At 48.2% G+C, this 14,776-nt stretch overlaps 1 protein-coding gene across 1 annotated transcript; it reads left to right on the top strand.

Moving 5' to 3' along the window:
* The first annotated feature begins 13,065 nt into the window (after window positions 1-13,065).
* Window positions 13,066-13,500, top strand: LOC138371668 (uncharacterized). Its single transcript, XM_069336669.1, has one exon. The coding sequence runs from the start codon at window positions 13,066-13,068 to the stop codon at window positions 13,498-13,500; it is 435 nt and encodes a 144-aa protein (XP_069192770.1).
* The last annotated feature ends 1,276 nt before the right edge of the window (window positions 13,501-14,776 follow it).

Raw genomic sequence — 14,776 nt, 5'->3', positions numbered from 1 at the left:
GGCCCCGATGGAATCTCCCCTTGGATACTAAAGGAAGGAGCAGAAGCACTGTGCCTGCCACTCTCTATAGAAAATAACAAATCGCTGGCAACAGGGAAACTGCCAGAAATTTGGAAAGCAGCTAATTTAGTCCCGATATACAAGACAGGAGGCACTGAACTACAGGCCAGTGTCCCTAACCTAACCTGCATACTATGCAAACTGTTGGAGAAGATTGTGCGAAGAAAACTAGTGGAACATCTGGAGCAAAAGAACTTTGTAACATGGCATCAACATGGGTTCAGGGATGGCAAGTCCTGCCTCACAGGGTTAATTGAATTCTACGACCAGGCGACAAAAATCAGGCACGAAAGAGAGGGGTGGGCAGACTGCATATTGTTTTGGATTGCCAGAAAGCCTCTGATACAGTACCACACAAGAGACTAGTGAAAAAGCTGGAGATGCAGGCTGGAATGAAAGGGAACGTACTCCATTGGATAAGGGAGTACCTAAGCAACAGGAAACAATGAGTCACTGTGAGGGGTGAGGTTTCAGATTCGCGAGACGTCACAAGTGGAGTCCCACAGGGGTCAGTCCTTGGACCTATACTGTTTCTAATATATATGTAAATGATCTCCCAGAGGGTATAGACTCGTTTCTATCAATGTTTGCTGACGATGCAAAAATTATGAGGAGGATAGAAAGAGAGGATGACAGACTGAATGAATGGTCCAACAAATGGCTGCTAAAGTTCAACCTGAGTAAATGCAAATTAATGAAACTTGGCGGTGGAAACAGGAGGCCAGACACAGGATACAGAATAGGAGATGAAATACTTCATGAAACGGACAGAGAAAGATCTAGGAGTTGATATCACACCAAGCCTGTCTCCTGAAGCCCATATAAAAAGATTTACGTCTGAGGCATATGCGAGGCTGGCTAACGTAAGAACAGCTTTCAGGAACCTGTTTAAGGAATCTTTCAGAATCTTGTATACAACATATGTAAGACCAATCATCGAGTATGCGGACCCCAGCATGGACCCCGTACCTTGTCAAGCACAAGACGAAGCTGGAAAGAGTTCAGAGGTGCAACTAGACTAGTCCCAGAACTAAGAGGCATGAGTTACGAGGAAAGGCTTCGGGAAATGCACCTTACGACACTGGAAGACAGAAGAGTAAGGGGAGACATGATCACTACCTTCAAAATCCTCAGGGGAATTGACAGGATAGACAAGGATAAACTATTCAACACTGGTTAGTACGAGAACAAGGGGACATAGGTGGAAACTGAGTACCCAAATGAGCCAGGGGGCGTTAGAAAGAACTTTTTCAGTGTTAGAGTAGTTAACAAATGGAATGCATTAGGCAGTGATGTGGTGGAGGCTGACTCCATACACAGTTTTAAATGTATATATGACAGAGCCCAGTAGGCTCACGAATCTGTAATGTCCTGACTTCCGGGACGAGCGTGTGTCTTGTTTTCCGACCGTCACCCGCGGTCGCTTGTCTCTCGATCGTATTCTTGGTGACTCTGATATTTTTGATATCGTTCGCCTTATGCGTTTCTGTTCTCGTATTGGCATCCTTGGTGATATTTAGCGCCCTCTGATTATTCTGCACATTTGATGGTGCTACATAGCCTTCCCGGTTTGGTGCCTTCTTTTGATAATTACTTACTTACTTCAGGAATCTGTACTCCGGTTGATTGACGGTTGAGAGGCGGGACCAAAGAGCCAAAGCTCAACCCCCGCAAGCAGAAATAGGTGAGTACAAATTGGTGAGTACTACACCACACCACTACCTCACACTACCTCATTATGCCACACACCACTACCACACTACATAACCATGCATACTACCACACTTCACCTCACCACAACCTCACACTATACCACACACCACTACCACACTACACCACCAACACACACCGCCATTACCACACTGCACTGCGTCACCACACCACCTCACCACACTACCATACAATATTATCACACCACATAAATTTATTACATAAATTGTGTAACTATTACGCATCTTTGCACATTTAATACAAGCAAACTTGTCATATAATTACATAACTTGCGCAATGACAATCAGTAAACAACTGGTGTAAATACACAATTCCTCCATATACAATTACACTATGTGCGCAAATTAATACACAGCTTGCACAATTATTATACATCTTTCATAATTATTGTTACAAAACTTGCATAAGTACAAACAAATGCATATCCAACACAAATACATACAATATATAACTAGCCCAAATATGTAAATACACAACTAGCATAAATACACAACTAGCACAAATACAAAATTCACACAAATACAATTACAACACATACACAAATTATACACAATTTGCACGAAAATATAAACAATACGAAACTAGCCCAAATATGAACGCTAAATAACTAGTGCATATACATCAAATACACAACTACACAATTCCACAAATACACGTACAAAACCTGTACAATTCATACACAACTTGCACAAACAATACACAATTTGTAGGAATATAATCAATACATATTTGCAATTATCATCATACAACTTATACAAAATACAGAATCTGCATAGTTAATTCACGACTTGTAATAACTGTGCTAGTTGTAAAAATACAATCAAAGCCAACTAGGTCAAATAATACACAATTTGCATGATATTTTTCTAGGTATGTTTAGGTCAATATTTATAATATGCTGAGTTTAACCAACTCCCAAAAAGTCAGAATTTTACATGAATGAATGAAATGTCTGACATACTATGAACTCAATATAAAAACGCATACATTCTCTATTAATGTTTCAGCATTATTAGTGCTAAACTATTCATCTAGCATATGTCTGTTTTTATTTACCCAAATGTTTTGTATCATAGCACAGCCAATGTCCATTTTTACCCATATTTTCACCCATTCCATCCTACCCTACACCACCTTACCTAACCTGATTTAGCATATCCCAAGCTAGATTTGAATAAAAGTAGGCGAAATTAAAGCTATCCGACCTAAATTCGACCTAATTTAAGACAATTTCCATAAAATATTCCCAAAATGTTTTGTATCATAGCACATCCAATGTCCATTTTATCCCCACATTTTCACCTAATCCAACCTACCCAATTTGACCTAGCATATCCCAAGCTAGATTTGAATAAAAGTTCATTAAATTTATGCTGTCCCACCTAAATTCTACCTAATTTATGACAACTTACTCCAAATATACCCCAAATGTTTTGTATCTTAGCATAGCCAAAGTTCATTTTACCCAAGTTTTCACCTATTCTATCCTGCCCTACAGAACCTTACCTAACCTGATATGCCAAGCTAGATTTGAATGAAAGTTTGTTTAAGTACAACCAAAGCCCATTTTTACTCACATTTTCACCTATTCCAACCTACCCTAACCTGACCTTGCATATCTCAAGCTAGATTTGATTAAAGTTCGTGAAATTTATGCTGTCCCACCTGAATTCAACCAAATTTAAGACAATTTCTACCGAATATACCTAAAATGTTTTGTATCATAGCACAGCCAAAGCCCATTTTATCCGAGTTTCATCTATTCCATTTAAACTTCCAATATCCAATACAGTCTTGGCACAACATCCCCCATTCCCAAGACCATTTCATAGAGCTAGTGTTCTAGTCTAGCTATTTCCAATTTCCAGATGTGTTTTCTATCATTAATTCTACCAAGCCAGACCTAACCTAACTTATCCTAACACAACATTAGCTAAATTCATCCAAATTATTCCAATTTGTAAAAATTCCAGCAAATTTATCCTAATTATGTCAAACCAAAACCATAAATTCTACTAAATGTACCTATGCACATCACATACAGAGCAAGCCACCCTGCACCTTACCTCCCTTTATCTAACTTCAAATTTATTGTATTTATGGGAGGAAAGTGTTGTTTATGCATGAACCCAACTGCCCCGCACCTAACCTCCTTTTGGGGGAAGGAAAGTATTGTTTGTGCATCAACTCAACTGCCCTAGACCTAACCTCCTATACATGGATCTTGGTTTTACATCATATTCTTAGCCATGTTTTTTTTTCACATCAATACCACCATCCCAACCTAACCTCTATTACCTGGGGTTAATGGAAAAATGTTAATAATAATGGGAATTTTCTCTTCTTCTTGAGAGTAGGTGCAGTTTGCATGAAGGGTTTACCATCCCAATTACTGCACCAGGACAGATGTTGGGAGACGCGTTGACGTTGAGGAGAAGAAAGTCAAAAGTGTCAGTTGCGTAGGGCCGTAGATAGAAGAGTGGCGACGAAAATAGAGGTGGGCGTTAGAGAGAGACTCGCCGCACCGTATGGCGGGATGTCGAGTTCACGGTGGAAGCTGATCCACGCACGGCATATCGTTTTGCGCAATAGCAGATCCAGTGGAGTCTGGGGAGGAAGAAATTATGAAAGACCCAGAGGAGTCTGGGTGAGAAGAATTTTGATAAATGGGCAGATAAACGTAAGTACCCTAAAACTCAGAAGAGTAGGTCGCGCACTTCGTCTGAAAGTGAGGATGGAGGAGCTAAACGAGAAACTAATCGTGATCCAGAAAATCAAGAGTCCAGTAAAGCCCCACAGAGTGCAGGTAGTGTACCTGGCCCGAGGAACTCTCATGCGAGTGGACAAAGTCAGAGCCACTCTGGTACATATAGAAGAGACTTTTCCCAGGTGAGGTGTTACAATTGTAACGGATTGAGTCACGTGATGCGAGATTGTAGGCAGGGCAAAAGAATTGTGACCCTGGCCATGTGTGACCCCCGAAGTAAATATACTAATGTGTTCCAAGACAAACCACAGAAGGTGAACTTAGTGAACGAGCGGTATAGGCCGTTCATCAGTAAAGGTTGGATCAGTATAGGAGGCCAACCTGAAGTAGAAGTTGGTATTTTAAGAGATACCGGAGCTAATCAGAGCTTGATCACGAGAAGCCTGATGGGGAGTGATAGACGGTTAGCTGGCAGGAGTAGGATGAAAGTATACGGGTTATTGTCTGAGAGTGACATGCCCGTATGTGCTGTCCATCTAAGGTATCGGCATATGTATCGGCAGAGGTGGTGTTGGGAGTATGCCCCAACATACCTGTTCCAGGAGTCCAAGTGATCCTGGGGAATGACTTGTGCGGGACAAAGGTGTTGCCAAGAGTCATAGCGGAGACTGTGCCAGAGGAGTGCCCAGAAGGCCACGGCACGGGTGGGACACCTGAGAGTGTGAACCTGACTGACATCCGAGATGAGTCAGGAGACTGCCAAGCCATTGAGTATCCTGTCACGGTAGTGACGAAGGCAGAGGTGGCCGACTAGGAAAACACTGGAGAAGATGAGACAGTGTCGATTCACCCGGTAGAAGATATCGACGTAGATATAGCGTGGTTATTTGAGGAAGGTCCGACTCAGCAAGATGGAGTCTCGGTGAGGTTAAAAGTGAAGATGACCCAGCCAAAGAAGAATCGTATGAACAGAGCAGACCTCAGTAGACCCCAGCCTGCTGAAATTAAGAGTCGGAAGGTGAATACAACTGTGCTGAGTAGAAATGAGGAAGGATGTGGAGCGACTGAGGACGGGAGTAGAGCGTCAAGTTGTCCACAAGCACAGAAGCATAGGGGTAATGGAGTTAAGGTGTTTGAGATGTCAGGAGTTGACATGTTTCACAGAAAACGTGGAGGAGAGATAGTGAAGAAGAATAATAGCCGAGAAAATGAAAGGAGAAGAGACATTATGTGTGGAGAGATGCTTACGAGCGCTCTAGGAGAGGTAAAGCGACATGTACGGTTGAGTGCTGTTGGGTGTAGTACAGTGCTCGAAGAAACTTTTAGGGAACGAAGAAGAGTTGAAGGAGAAGAAATGCAGTTGTATAGAGGTGAGAAGTGTGAGAAGATGATGATACAAGCATGGAGGAATAGAAGAAAGCCGAGGACTCGATGGAAGTCAAACAGGATGAGGTCTCGGATAAATGAGGAGACGAAAGGGAGGATCGCCGGTGAAGACGAGGGAGTGAAGTATGATGACATGAGACGGAAGTATAATGGCAGTAGATGGAAGTGTGAAGACGACAGAGGAGGTACAGACAGTAGATGTCTGATTCTGGACGTGAAGAGAAGAACACGAGCAAACGGAGGGTGGAAACAATAAGTAGAGTGGACCGATGGAGTACAGGCGTCCAAGGAGGACAGCCTAGCAAAGAGGTGCTAGAGAAGTCAGATCGTTTGTGAGAAGATCATGTTTCTGGCTAGTTGTGAGCCAGATGGTGTCCCCTGTTCGTTGCACCTAACAGTATGTATGCTTGTATTTATTGTATATGTTGGTTTAGAAGCAAGTTAGATGATTTGCATAGCAAGATTAGGATTTTTGATGTGTAGAAATGATTAGCCTATGAATATAGTGGCTAGCATCCAGCTAAGATGCTAGATAGATGAATTGCGGTGCGACATTTGGATGGCAATTTGACGGATGTGAGGACAGTTGACTAGTCTATGAACACAGCTACTAATCCGCTGAGATGATTGGCTGTTTGGCAGCCGTGCGGAGCGGTTCTGTTTACGTTCGCTCCTCAGTCTTGCCTGGACGTTTGGCGTGCACATAGTTGGTAGTCTTTTTTTGTGGGCTCTTGCCTGGCGGGCCGGCGGGATGGCGTTGCCCATGCCGCCTATAAAGCGTGTGGATACGGTTGAGCTGGCCTTCTCTGGTCTGGTAAACTACTCGTTGTTGGTAGTTGCTCTCCTGGATGTGCTGGGTATCAACCCTGCAGATGTGTGTAGTGTGCAGCTGGCTGGGGAACATCGGGCCTTGGTTAAGCTGACTGACGCTGTGGTGTACCGGGATGTGGTCGACAAGTTTGATGGGCGTACTGTACCTTTGCCTGGCGCGGCGGGTACGGTTTCTGTAACGGACTTGTGTATTCCAGTGACGTTTGAGTGAGTGGTGGTGTGGGGGCTGCCGTTTGAGTTCCCAGAGAGCCTGCTCCACCGGTTCTTTGGGGGATATGGGAGTGTTCTCGCCTGTCGGGCGAATGTGCTGAAATCTGGCCGTCTTCGTGGCGTCCTGATTGGTACCCGCACGATTACCATGAAGCTGAGGAAGGCGATCCCATCGTCGTCGATGGTGCTGCTGGGGTTCAAGGTTCAGTGCTTTTATGCGGGACAGGAGCGCACATGTTTTTGGTGCGATATGGCTGGACACCAGGCTGCTGGTTGCCGTAATGGCACCGTCCGGTTGGTCAGTGACTTCCGAGAAGAGGATTTCCCACCTCTACATGGCCTTGTGGACCTGGGGGATGATCCTGCCGGGTTGAACTCCCTTCCCCTCCTGAACGTGCCGTTGTTGATGGCGTTGTGGGTGCGGTGCGCCCCACTGGTGCTAACGTGCCGGGTCCGGTGTCTGTGGACCCCTCTGGTGTGGGCGGTAGTGCGGTGGTCACGCATGTGAAGGTGCATTCACCTCCGGTTGCCATAGCCGTCGATGTTGACGCTTCGGTGGGGCGTGGCCCTGTTTTGTTGCCGGTGGATGATGTCGTGCCAGATTCTGGTGCGCCTGGATTGGTATGTGCTTCTGCCCTTGGTGTGGAACCCTTGGAGGTGGATGAGTTCTTGGAAGGGGGCCGCCCCTCTCGTCGTCCTTCCACCACTGCTGACCCTGGTCAACCTGGCTCTCAGACAAAGCGCCGGAAGATGGCCAGGAGTGGTCGAGACCGGGGGCCTTCGGTGCGGAGGTTAGAGCCTGATGCGTGTGTCTGTGATGGTGAGGGTGTGGCGGTGTCTGTAGTAGCCCCGGCGGTGGAGGATGTGTTGTGGACCCTCCTGGTGATCTCGTATGTGGGTCCCCTGGGGTACGGAGCCCGGAGTGGGCAGTGGTGGATCCGGGGGACTGTGCCAGTGATGATCACGGCCTTGTGATGACGTTCCTGAAGGACTCTGGCCTCCCCACCCCCCTGCGGGGAGTGCATCTTGTCGTCTGGGAACCCGGTGGCGGCTGCTACTGCCTCCATGCACGGGGTGTCGGCTGGACCGGTCTGACTTTTTTGTGGTTAGATAGGGTTTATCTATTTTCCCAATGGATCCTAAATTACATGTGCTTCGCTGAATGTGAATGGTTTGCGTGCTGTGGCTGTGCAATTGGGCCTGGTGTCGATGCTGCATGAGTGGAGGGTGGATGTGGCTTTTGTGCAGGAGCACAATGTGCAGGAAGTGGGGTTGTTACATGTGTTGGCTGAGGGGTTTACAGTGGTGTTAAACCCTTCCCGTGGCTTGCATGGAGGTACGTTGATCCTGCTCTCTAAGCGGGCCCCGATTTCCGTGCTTCACACGGAGATGGGCGAGGGTGGTCGGGTGCTATTAGTTAGGGTCTCCTTTTTGGGGTCTGAGGTCTCTCTCTTGAATGTGTACGCGCCATCTGGGGCGGCGCAGAGGCAGGACCGGGAGGTTTTCTTTTCCTGTGACATGCTGCATTTTTTGCGGCACGATACGAAGGGGATGATTTTTGGGGGGGGATTTCAATTGTATTACGTCGCCGCGGGATAGCAATAGTCTTCGTCCAGCAAATATCTCGCCGGCTTTGACTGCTACCTTGAAGAGTTGCGGGTTTCGGGATGCGGCCGTGTTGCAAAGGGGTCCTTTGGAGTACACTCTTCTCTTGCGTGGGGCTTGCTATCGCCTTGATCGTTTTTACGTGCCTACTGGGGGGTGGTTCGGTTTTTTCGTTGCGGACGGTTCCCGTGGGATTCTCGGACCATTGCATGGTGGTGTTGCAAGTGGAGATTCGCAGCCAGGTGCGGGTTGGCCGTGGCTGGTGGAAACTGAATTGTGGGTTGCTGAAGTGCCCTGTTGCGTGTGCCCAGTTCCGGGCCCAGTGGGCTGTTTTGGCCGCTCGGAATGGGGCGTTTCCCTCGGTTCTGGAGTGGTGGGAGTGGGCTAAGGTGGAATGTCGGTCGTTTTTTCGGGTGCTGGCGAAGCGGGAGGCGTCGGGAAGGTTTGGTCTGTTGAGGGTCTTGCAGGCACGGTTATTTCGCCTGTATGGGTTGCTGAATCAGGGTTTAGATAGGTTTCAGGAGATCTCGGTGTGTAAGGATCTCATTTGTGGGCTGAGGGGGTACATGTGCGGGCTGGGGTGGAGGAACCGTTGTGTGGTGAGAAGCTCTCGCAGTTTTTACTGCGGAGGGAACGGGTGGGGCGTGCCTCTGTTTTGTTGGAAGGTCTTCATCGGCCGGAAGGTTCGGTTTTGTCAGACACGGGGGCGGTTTTGCATTATGTGCGTGGTGAATTTGGGTCTTTGTATGGGGTTGCGGGGGATGAGGGGGTTGATGGAGTCCTTCCTCCAACACTGTGCACCGGGGTTGTCGGGTATGGATTGTGTGGGTCTTGTGCGGGAGGTAAGCCCTTCGGAGCTTTGGGAGGTTGTGCGGTCCTTTCGTCGTGGTAAGGTTCCAGTGGTCGGATGGGTTTCCGACGGAGTTCTATGTCGAGTTTTGGGATGTGCTTGGTGCCGATTTTTTGGAGGTGGTTCGGTTTTGTCTTCGGAGTTTGTCTCCGTCCGTTTCACAGAATGATGGTCTTGTGCAGCTTCTTCTGATGCCGGGGGACTTACGTTTTTTTGCGAATTGGCGGCCTATTACGTTGCTAAATGTGGATTACAAGATTATTTCCAAGTTGTTGGCTGGACGTTTGCGCTCGGTTGTGGGGTCGGTGATCTCTTGGGGTCAGTTTTGTGGCGTTCCGGGTAGGTCGTTGGTGCAATGCAATTCCCTTTTCAGGGATTTGCTCCTCTATGTGGAGGAGTCTGGTGTTCCCGCGGCCATGATAAGCTTGGATTGGTCCAAGGCTTTTCATTGCGTGCCAATTGGGTTTGTTTTGCGGGTCCTGGAGAGGTTTGGTTTCCCGCCCCAGTTTGTGGGCTGGATACGGATGTTGTATGCTGGTTGTAGTAGTAGGGTGTGTGTCAATGGTTCCTTACTGCTCCCTTCGCTATTCGGCTTTCGGTTTGACAGGGGTGTCCTCTGTCGATGCTTCTCTATATTCTGTTTCAGGAGCCCTTTGTTCGAGCGGTGCATGCTTGTCGTTCAGTTGTTTCACCGTGTTTGCCGAATGGCTTGTCGCCCAAGATTTGTGGTTATGCGGACGACACGGTCTTGTTTGTTGCCTCTGAGGGTTCTGTGCCTGCTGTTCAAGATTTGGTGCTTCAGTTTGAGTCGGCTACAGGGGCTTTGGTCAATCGTGAAAAGTCTTGTCTTCTGGGGTTGGGGGGTTGGGCCTCTCGTTTGGTGTGGTCTGGTTCGTGGTTTCCGGTGGTTCAGTCCATTCGGGTTCTGGGATTACGTGGTTCAGGTCGTATGTGCAGTCTTTGGAGTTTAATTGGGAGGCAGTTTCGCGGGGGATGGGCGTGGCTGTGGGGATGTTGTCGCAACGGGCCCTGACTATTTACCAGCGGGCGATTGTCGTGTCTTGTAAGGTTTTGTCGCGGGTCTGGTTTGTTGCGCAGTGTTTTCCGTTGGATCGGCGGAAGGATCACGCTCTGGAGGGTTTGGTGTATCATTATGTGTGGTGTGGCCGGTATCATCCGGTTCGTCGATCTACGTTATGTCTTAAGGTGTCAGAAGGTGGAATTGGTATTCCTGATGTCTATATGAAGGCGTTGGCTTTGTTTTGGGGGTCGGTTTGGAGGAGTTTGGTGTTAGGGGGTGGGTTAAACTCCTTGGGGTTGTTTTACTGCTCTATGAGGTTTAGTTTTTTGCTTGATCTGGGTCGTTGCCAGGAGGTAGCCCTGTATACGCCTCCAGTGTACTCGTGGGCGGTTTTGATCCTTCGGGTGCTTTGTCGTTTTCCTGGGTTTGTCTCTTTTCGTTGTCGGGAGGTGTATGGGGCGCTTGCCTCTCGGGTACCTCCCAGGGTCGAAAGTTTGTACCCTTGTTTCGACTGGGGGAATGTGTGGGAGGCGTTGAGTGGGCCGTGAATTGCGCCACGGACGCGTGAGTTGGTTTTTCGATATTTGCATGAGTCTTTGGCTACGAATGCGAGGCTCTTATGTTGGGTTTGGTCGCCTCTGATAATTGTGTTCATTGTGGGGGACGTGAGACTCAGTTGCACGTCTTTTATTTTTGTGCGCGGGTTCAGGGTTTGGTTGGGTGGTTGCGGGATGTCATTGCAGCCTTTTGTGGTCCAGGGGTGCAGGTCGACCTATTGCGGTTTTTGTTTTTTTCGTTCCCTCGGGGCTCCAGGCTGGTGCGTAACACGCTCGGGGTGTTGTTAGCGGACTATATTTTTTGTTTATGGGTTGGTAGGATGGAGGGATATGGGGGTGGGGAGGATTTTGGGCTTTTTGAAGGGCCGTCTGTCTTATACTATGTGGTGGTTGCGTCGCTCCTTTCCTAGGGATTTTGATGCTTGGTTCATGGTCGAGTATGTCCGGGGTGCTGCATTGGTGTAGGTGGTGGGTTCCTGTGGGTGTGGTTATGTGTGTGTCTGTGCGTGTTCCTTGGGTTCGGTTCCCTCTGGTGGGTGGGGGTTTGGGGGGGTCTGTGTTTGTTTGTCTTTGGGGTTTTGTGTGTGCTGGGTTTGCTTGGTTGCCTTGTGTGGCAGCGTTTTGTTTGTGTGTGGGTGGGTATGGGTGTGTTGTGGTGTTGCATGGCATGTCTGTCTCTCTCCTGATGTGTCCAGTGCGTGGGTGTTTTTTTCTGCTTGGTGACTGGCCGTCCTCTGTCTGTGGGGGTCGGGTTTGTGTGCTGGGTGGCTGTGTTTGTCTCGTATGTGTTCCATTCTTGTGTGTTTTTGTATGCTTGTGTTCATTGTCATTTTGTCTTGCTGCCTTGTGTTATGTGCTTTTCATTATGGTTCCTGTTGGCACGCCCCGTATGGGTGGCATGTGTTGTTTGTTTATGTGTTTATGCTTATTTACACTTTGTTCTGTTATCTGTGTCATTTTACTGTATTATATGTTCCAATGTTGGTTTGTACTATACCGATTTCTTTATTTTTTACTATGTTATTTTACTATGTAATGCTAATGTCTTCTGTTTCCTTTATTTTATGTACTGTGCTGTGTATTGCTTTGTTGTATTCCCTTGTTATTTTCCTGCATTTACTTACTTTTCCTGCATTTACTTACTATGTTGTATTTACAGTGTTATATTAACATGTTCTGTTATTGTGTTCTCGATTCTGTGGTGTGTTGTCTGCTGTTGTGTGGTGTGGCGCATGGTGCGTGTGTTGTCTGCTGTTGTGTGGTGTGGCGCATGGTGCGTGTGTTTTGCGTTTGTGTTATTTTGTGTTATTTTGTATGTGTATTCCTTGTTTATACTTTACCCTTGGTTTTATTGTGCTCCTTGTGCGCTTTTGTAATTACTGACGCTTTTGGCGCGCCCCGTCTGGGTGGTGCTGCTTTTGTTTGTGTGTGTGTGTGTTCTTAAGTGTTTTATGTTATTCTTTGTTTTCACTTTTGTGTTGATCTGTGTTACTTGTTATCTGTGTTGTTGTTATTCTGTGTTCTTTGTTATTCTGTGCTATCCTGTTTATATGGTTACTGTACGCTGTAATTGCTCTGTAAAAAAAAAAAAAAAATCCGCTGATATGCCAGATGTACGGTAACTATTATAGTACGATATTATAGTACGATATCTAGCTATCGGGTTTCATAATTGCTGTTGCGTATAAAACTGGAATGTGCGCTATTTATTATAAACTTTTATTGGAAGTGGGGGATTCCCTTGATTATTATAAGCATAGGTTGGACATGTATATGAATGAGATTGGGTGGATATATATAGGAGCTGCCTCATATGCGCTAATAGGCCTCCTGCAGGTACCTTCATTCTAATGTTCAGCTCACCCGCTATGCTGTCAGACATACAATTCTTCTCAAATTGCAGTACAACATTTGGGTAGCTATTTAATTTTTTTAACTTATCAGTACATAATGATTACAGTTGTGGTATGCTAGGGCCTCATTGCCCTTCTGGTGACGTCACTCATAGTTTGAAAAGTCAGGTCGCTGTGGGGAAGTCTTAACACCTATTTGTTAATGGGAGCTAATACTCTATTCCTGTACTGAGGTAGCTTCTTGTGCCGTCGCTATGGGGCCATTTCAACTACTCACCTCTACCTCCATCCTCCTCCACACCTCTACCCCTTCCTCCTCCACACCTCTACCCCTTCCTCCTCCACACCTTCCTCCTCCACACCTCTACCCCTTCCTCCTCCACACCTCTACCCCTTCCTCCTCTACACCTCTACCACTTCCTCCTCTAGATCTCTACCCCTTCTTCTCTACCTCTCCTCCTCCAAACCTCTACTCCCTCAATATTCACACCTTTACCCCTCCTTCACACATCTACCCCTCCTCCTCCTCCACACCTCTACTCCTCCTCCACACTTCTACTCCTCCTCCATACCTCTACTCCTCCTCCACACTTCTACTCCTCCTCCACACTTCTACTCCTCCTCCACACTTCTACTCCTCCTCCACACTTCTACTCCTCCTCCACACATCTACCCATCCTCCACACTAACTAGCCTCACACCACGCCACTACCACGCTACTACAAGCCTCACACCACGCCACTACCACGCTACTACAAGCCTCACACCACGCCACTACCACACCTCACACCACGCCATTGCACGCTTCACACCACGCGACTACCACACCTACCACCAGGCCACTGTACGCCTCACACCATGCCACTACCACGCCTCACACCACGCCACTACAAGCTACACACCACGCCTCACACCACGCCACTACCACGCCACTACACGCCTCACACCATGCCACTACCACGCCTCACACCACGCCACTACACGCCTCACACCATGCCACTACCACGCCTCACACCACGCCACTACACGCATCACACCACGCCACTACCACGCCTCACACCACGCCACTACACGCCTCACACCATGCCACTACCACGCCTCACACCACGCCACTACAAGCTACACACCACGCCTCACACCACGCCACTACCACGCCACTACACGCCTCACACCATGCCACTACCACGCCTCACACCACGCCACTACACGCCTCACACCATGCCACTACCACGCCTCACACCACGCCACTACACGCCTCACACCACGCCATTACCACGCCTCACACCACGCCACTACCACGCCTCACACCAGGCCACTACCACGCCTCACACCACGCCACTACACGCCTCACACCAGGCCACTACCACGCCTCACACCACGCCACTACCACGCCTCACACCACGCCACTACACGCCTCACACCATGCCACTACCACGCCTCACACCACGCCACCACACACATCACACCACGCCACTACACGCCTCACACCATGCCTCTACACGCCTCACACCATGCCACTACACGCCTCACACCATACCACTACACGCCTCACACCATGCCACTACACGCCTCACACCATGCCACTACACGCCTCTTCACTTCTTGAGAATAGGTGCATGAAGGGGTAACCCTCCCGATGACTGCACCAGGACAAATGTAAGGAGACGCGTTGATGGTGAGGAGGAGAAGAAAGTCAAAAGCGGTAGATGTGATGGGCCGTAGAGAGAGGAGTGGCGACGAAAACAGAGGCGAACGTTAGAGGGAGACTCCCCGCACCGGGGGGCGGGGAGTCGCGGTCACGGCGGCAGCTGATCCAGGCACGGCGTAGCCGTGTGCACAAGATGGGAACTAATACTTTTCCGGAAACTTGCGTATCGGAAAGCGCAAGCAGTACGCTTCCCAAATCACCCATAGGTCGGCGGGCAGCCGGCCATCAGGCAGTACCCTCGGCTGAGACATCCTATC

The sequence above is a fragment of the Procambarus clarkii genome, chromosome 36 (genome assembly GCF_040958095.1).
Source record: "Procambarus clarkii isolate CNS0578487 chromosome 36, FALCON_Pclarkii_2.0, whole genome shotgun sequence".
Lineage (NCBI taxonomy): Eukaryota > Metazoa > Arthropoda > Malacostraca > Decapoda > Cambaridae > Procambarus > Procambarus clarkii.
This window is presented reverse-complemented; position numbering and strand designations above follow the sequence as displayed.

Coding starts and splice junctions, on each gene's coding strand:
- LOC138371668 (XM_069336669.1), top strand. CDS start 13,066: ATGGGGCCATTTCAACTACTCACCTCTACCTCCATCCTCCTCCACACC.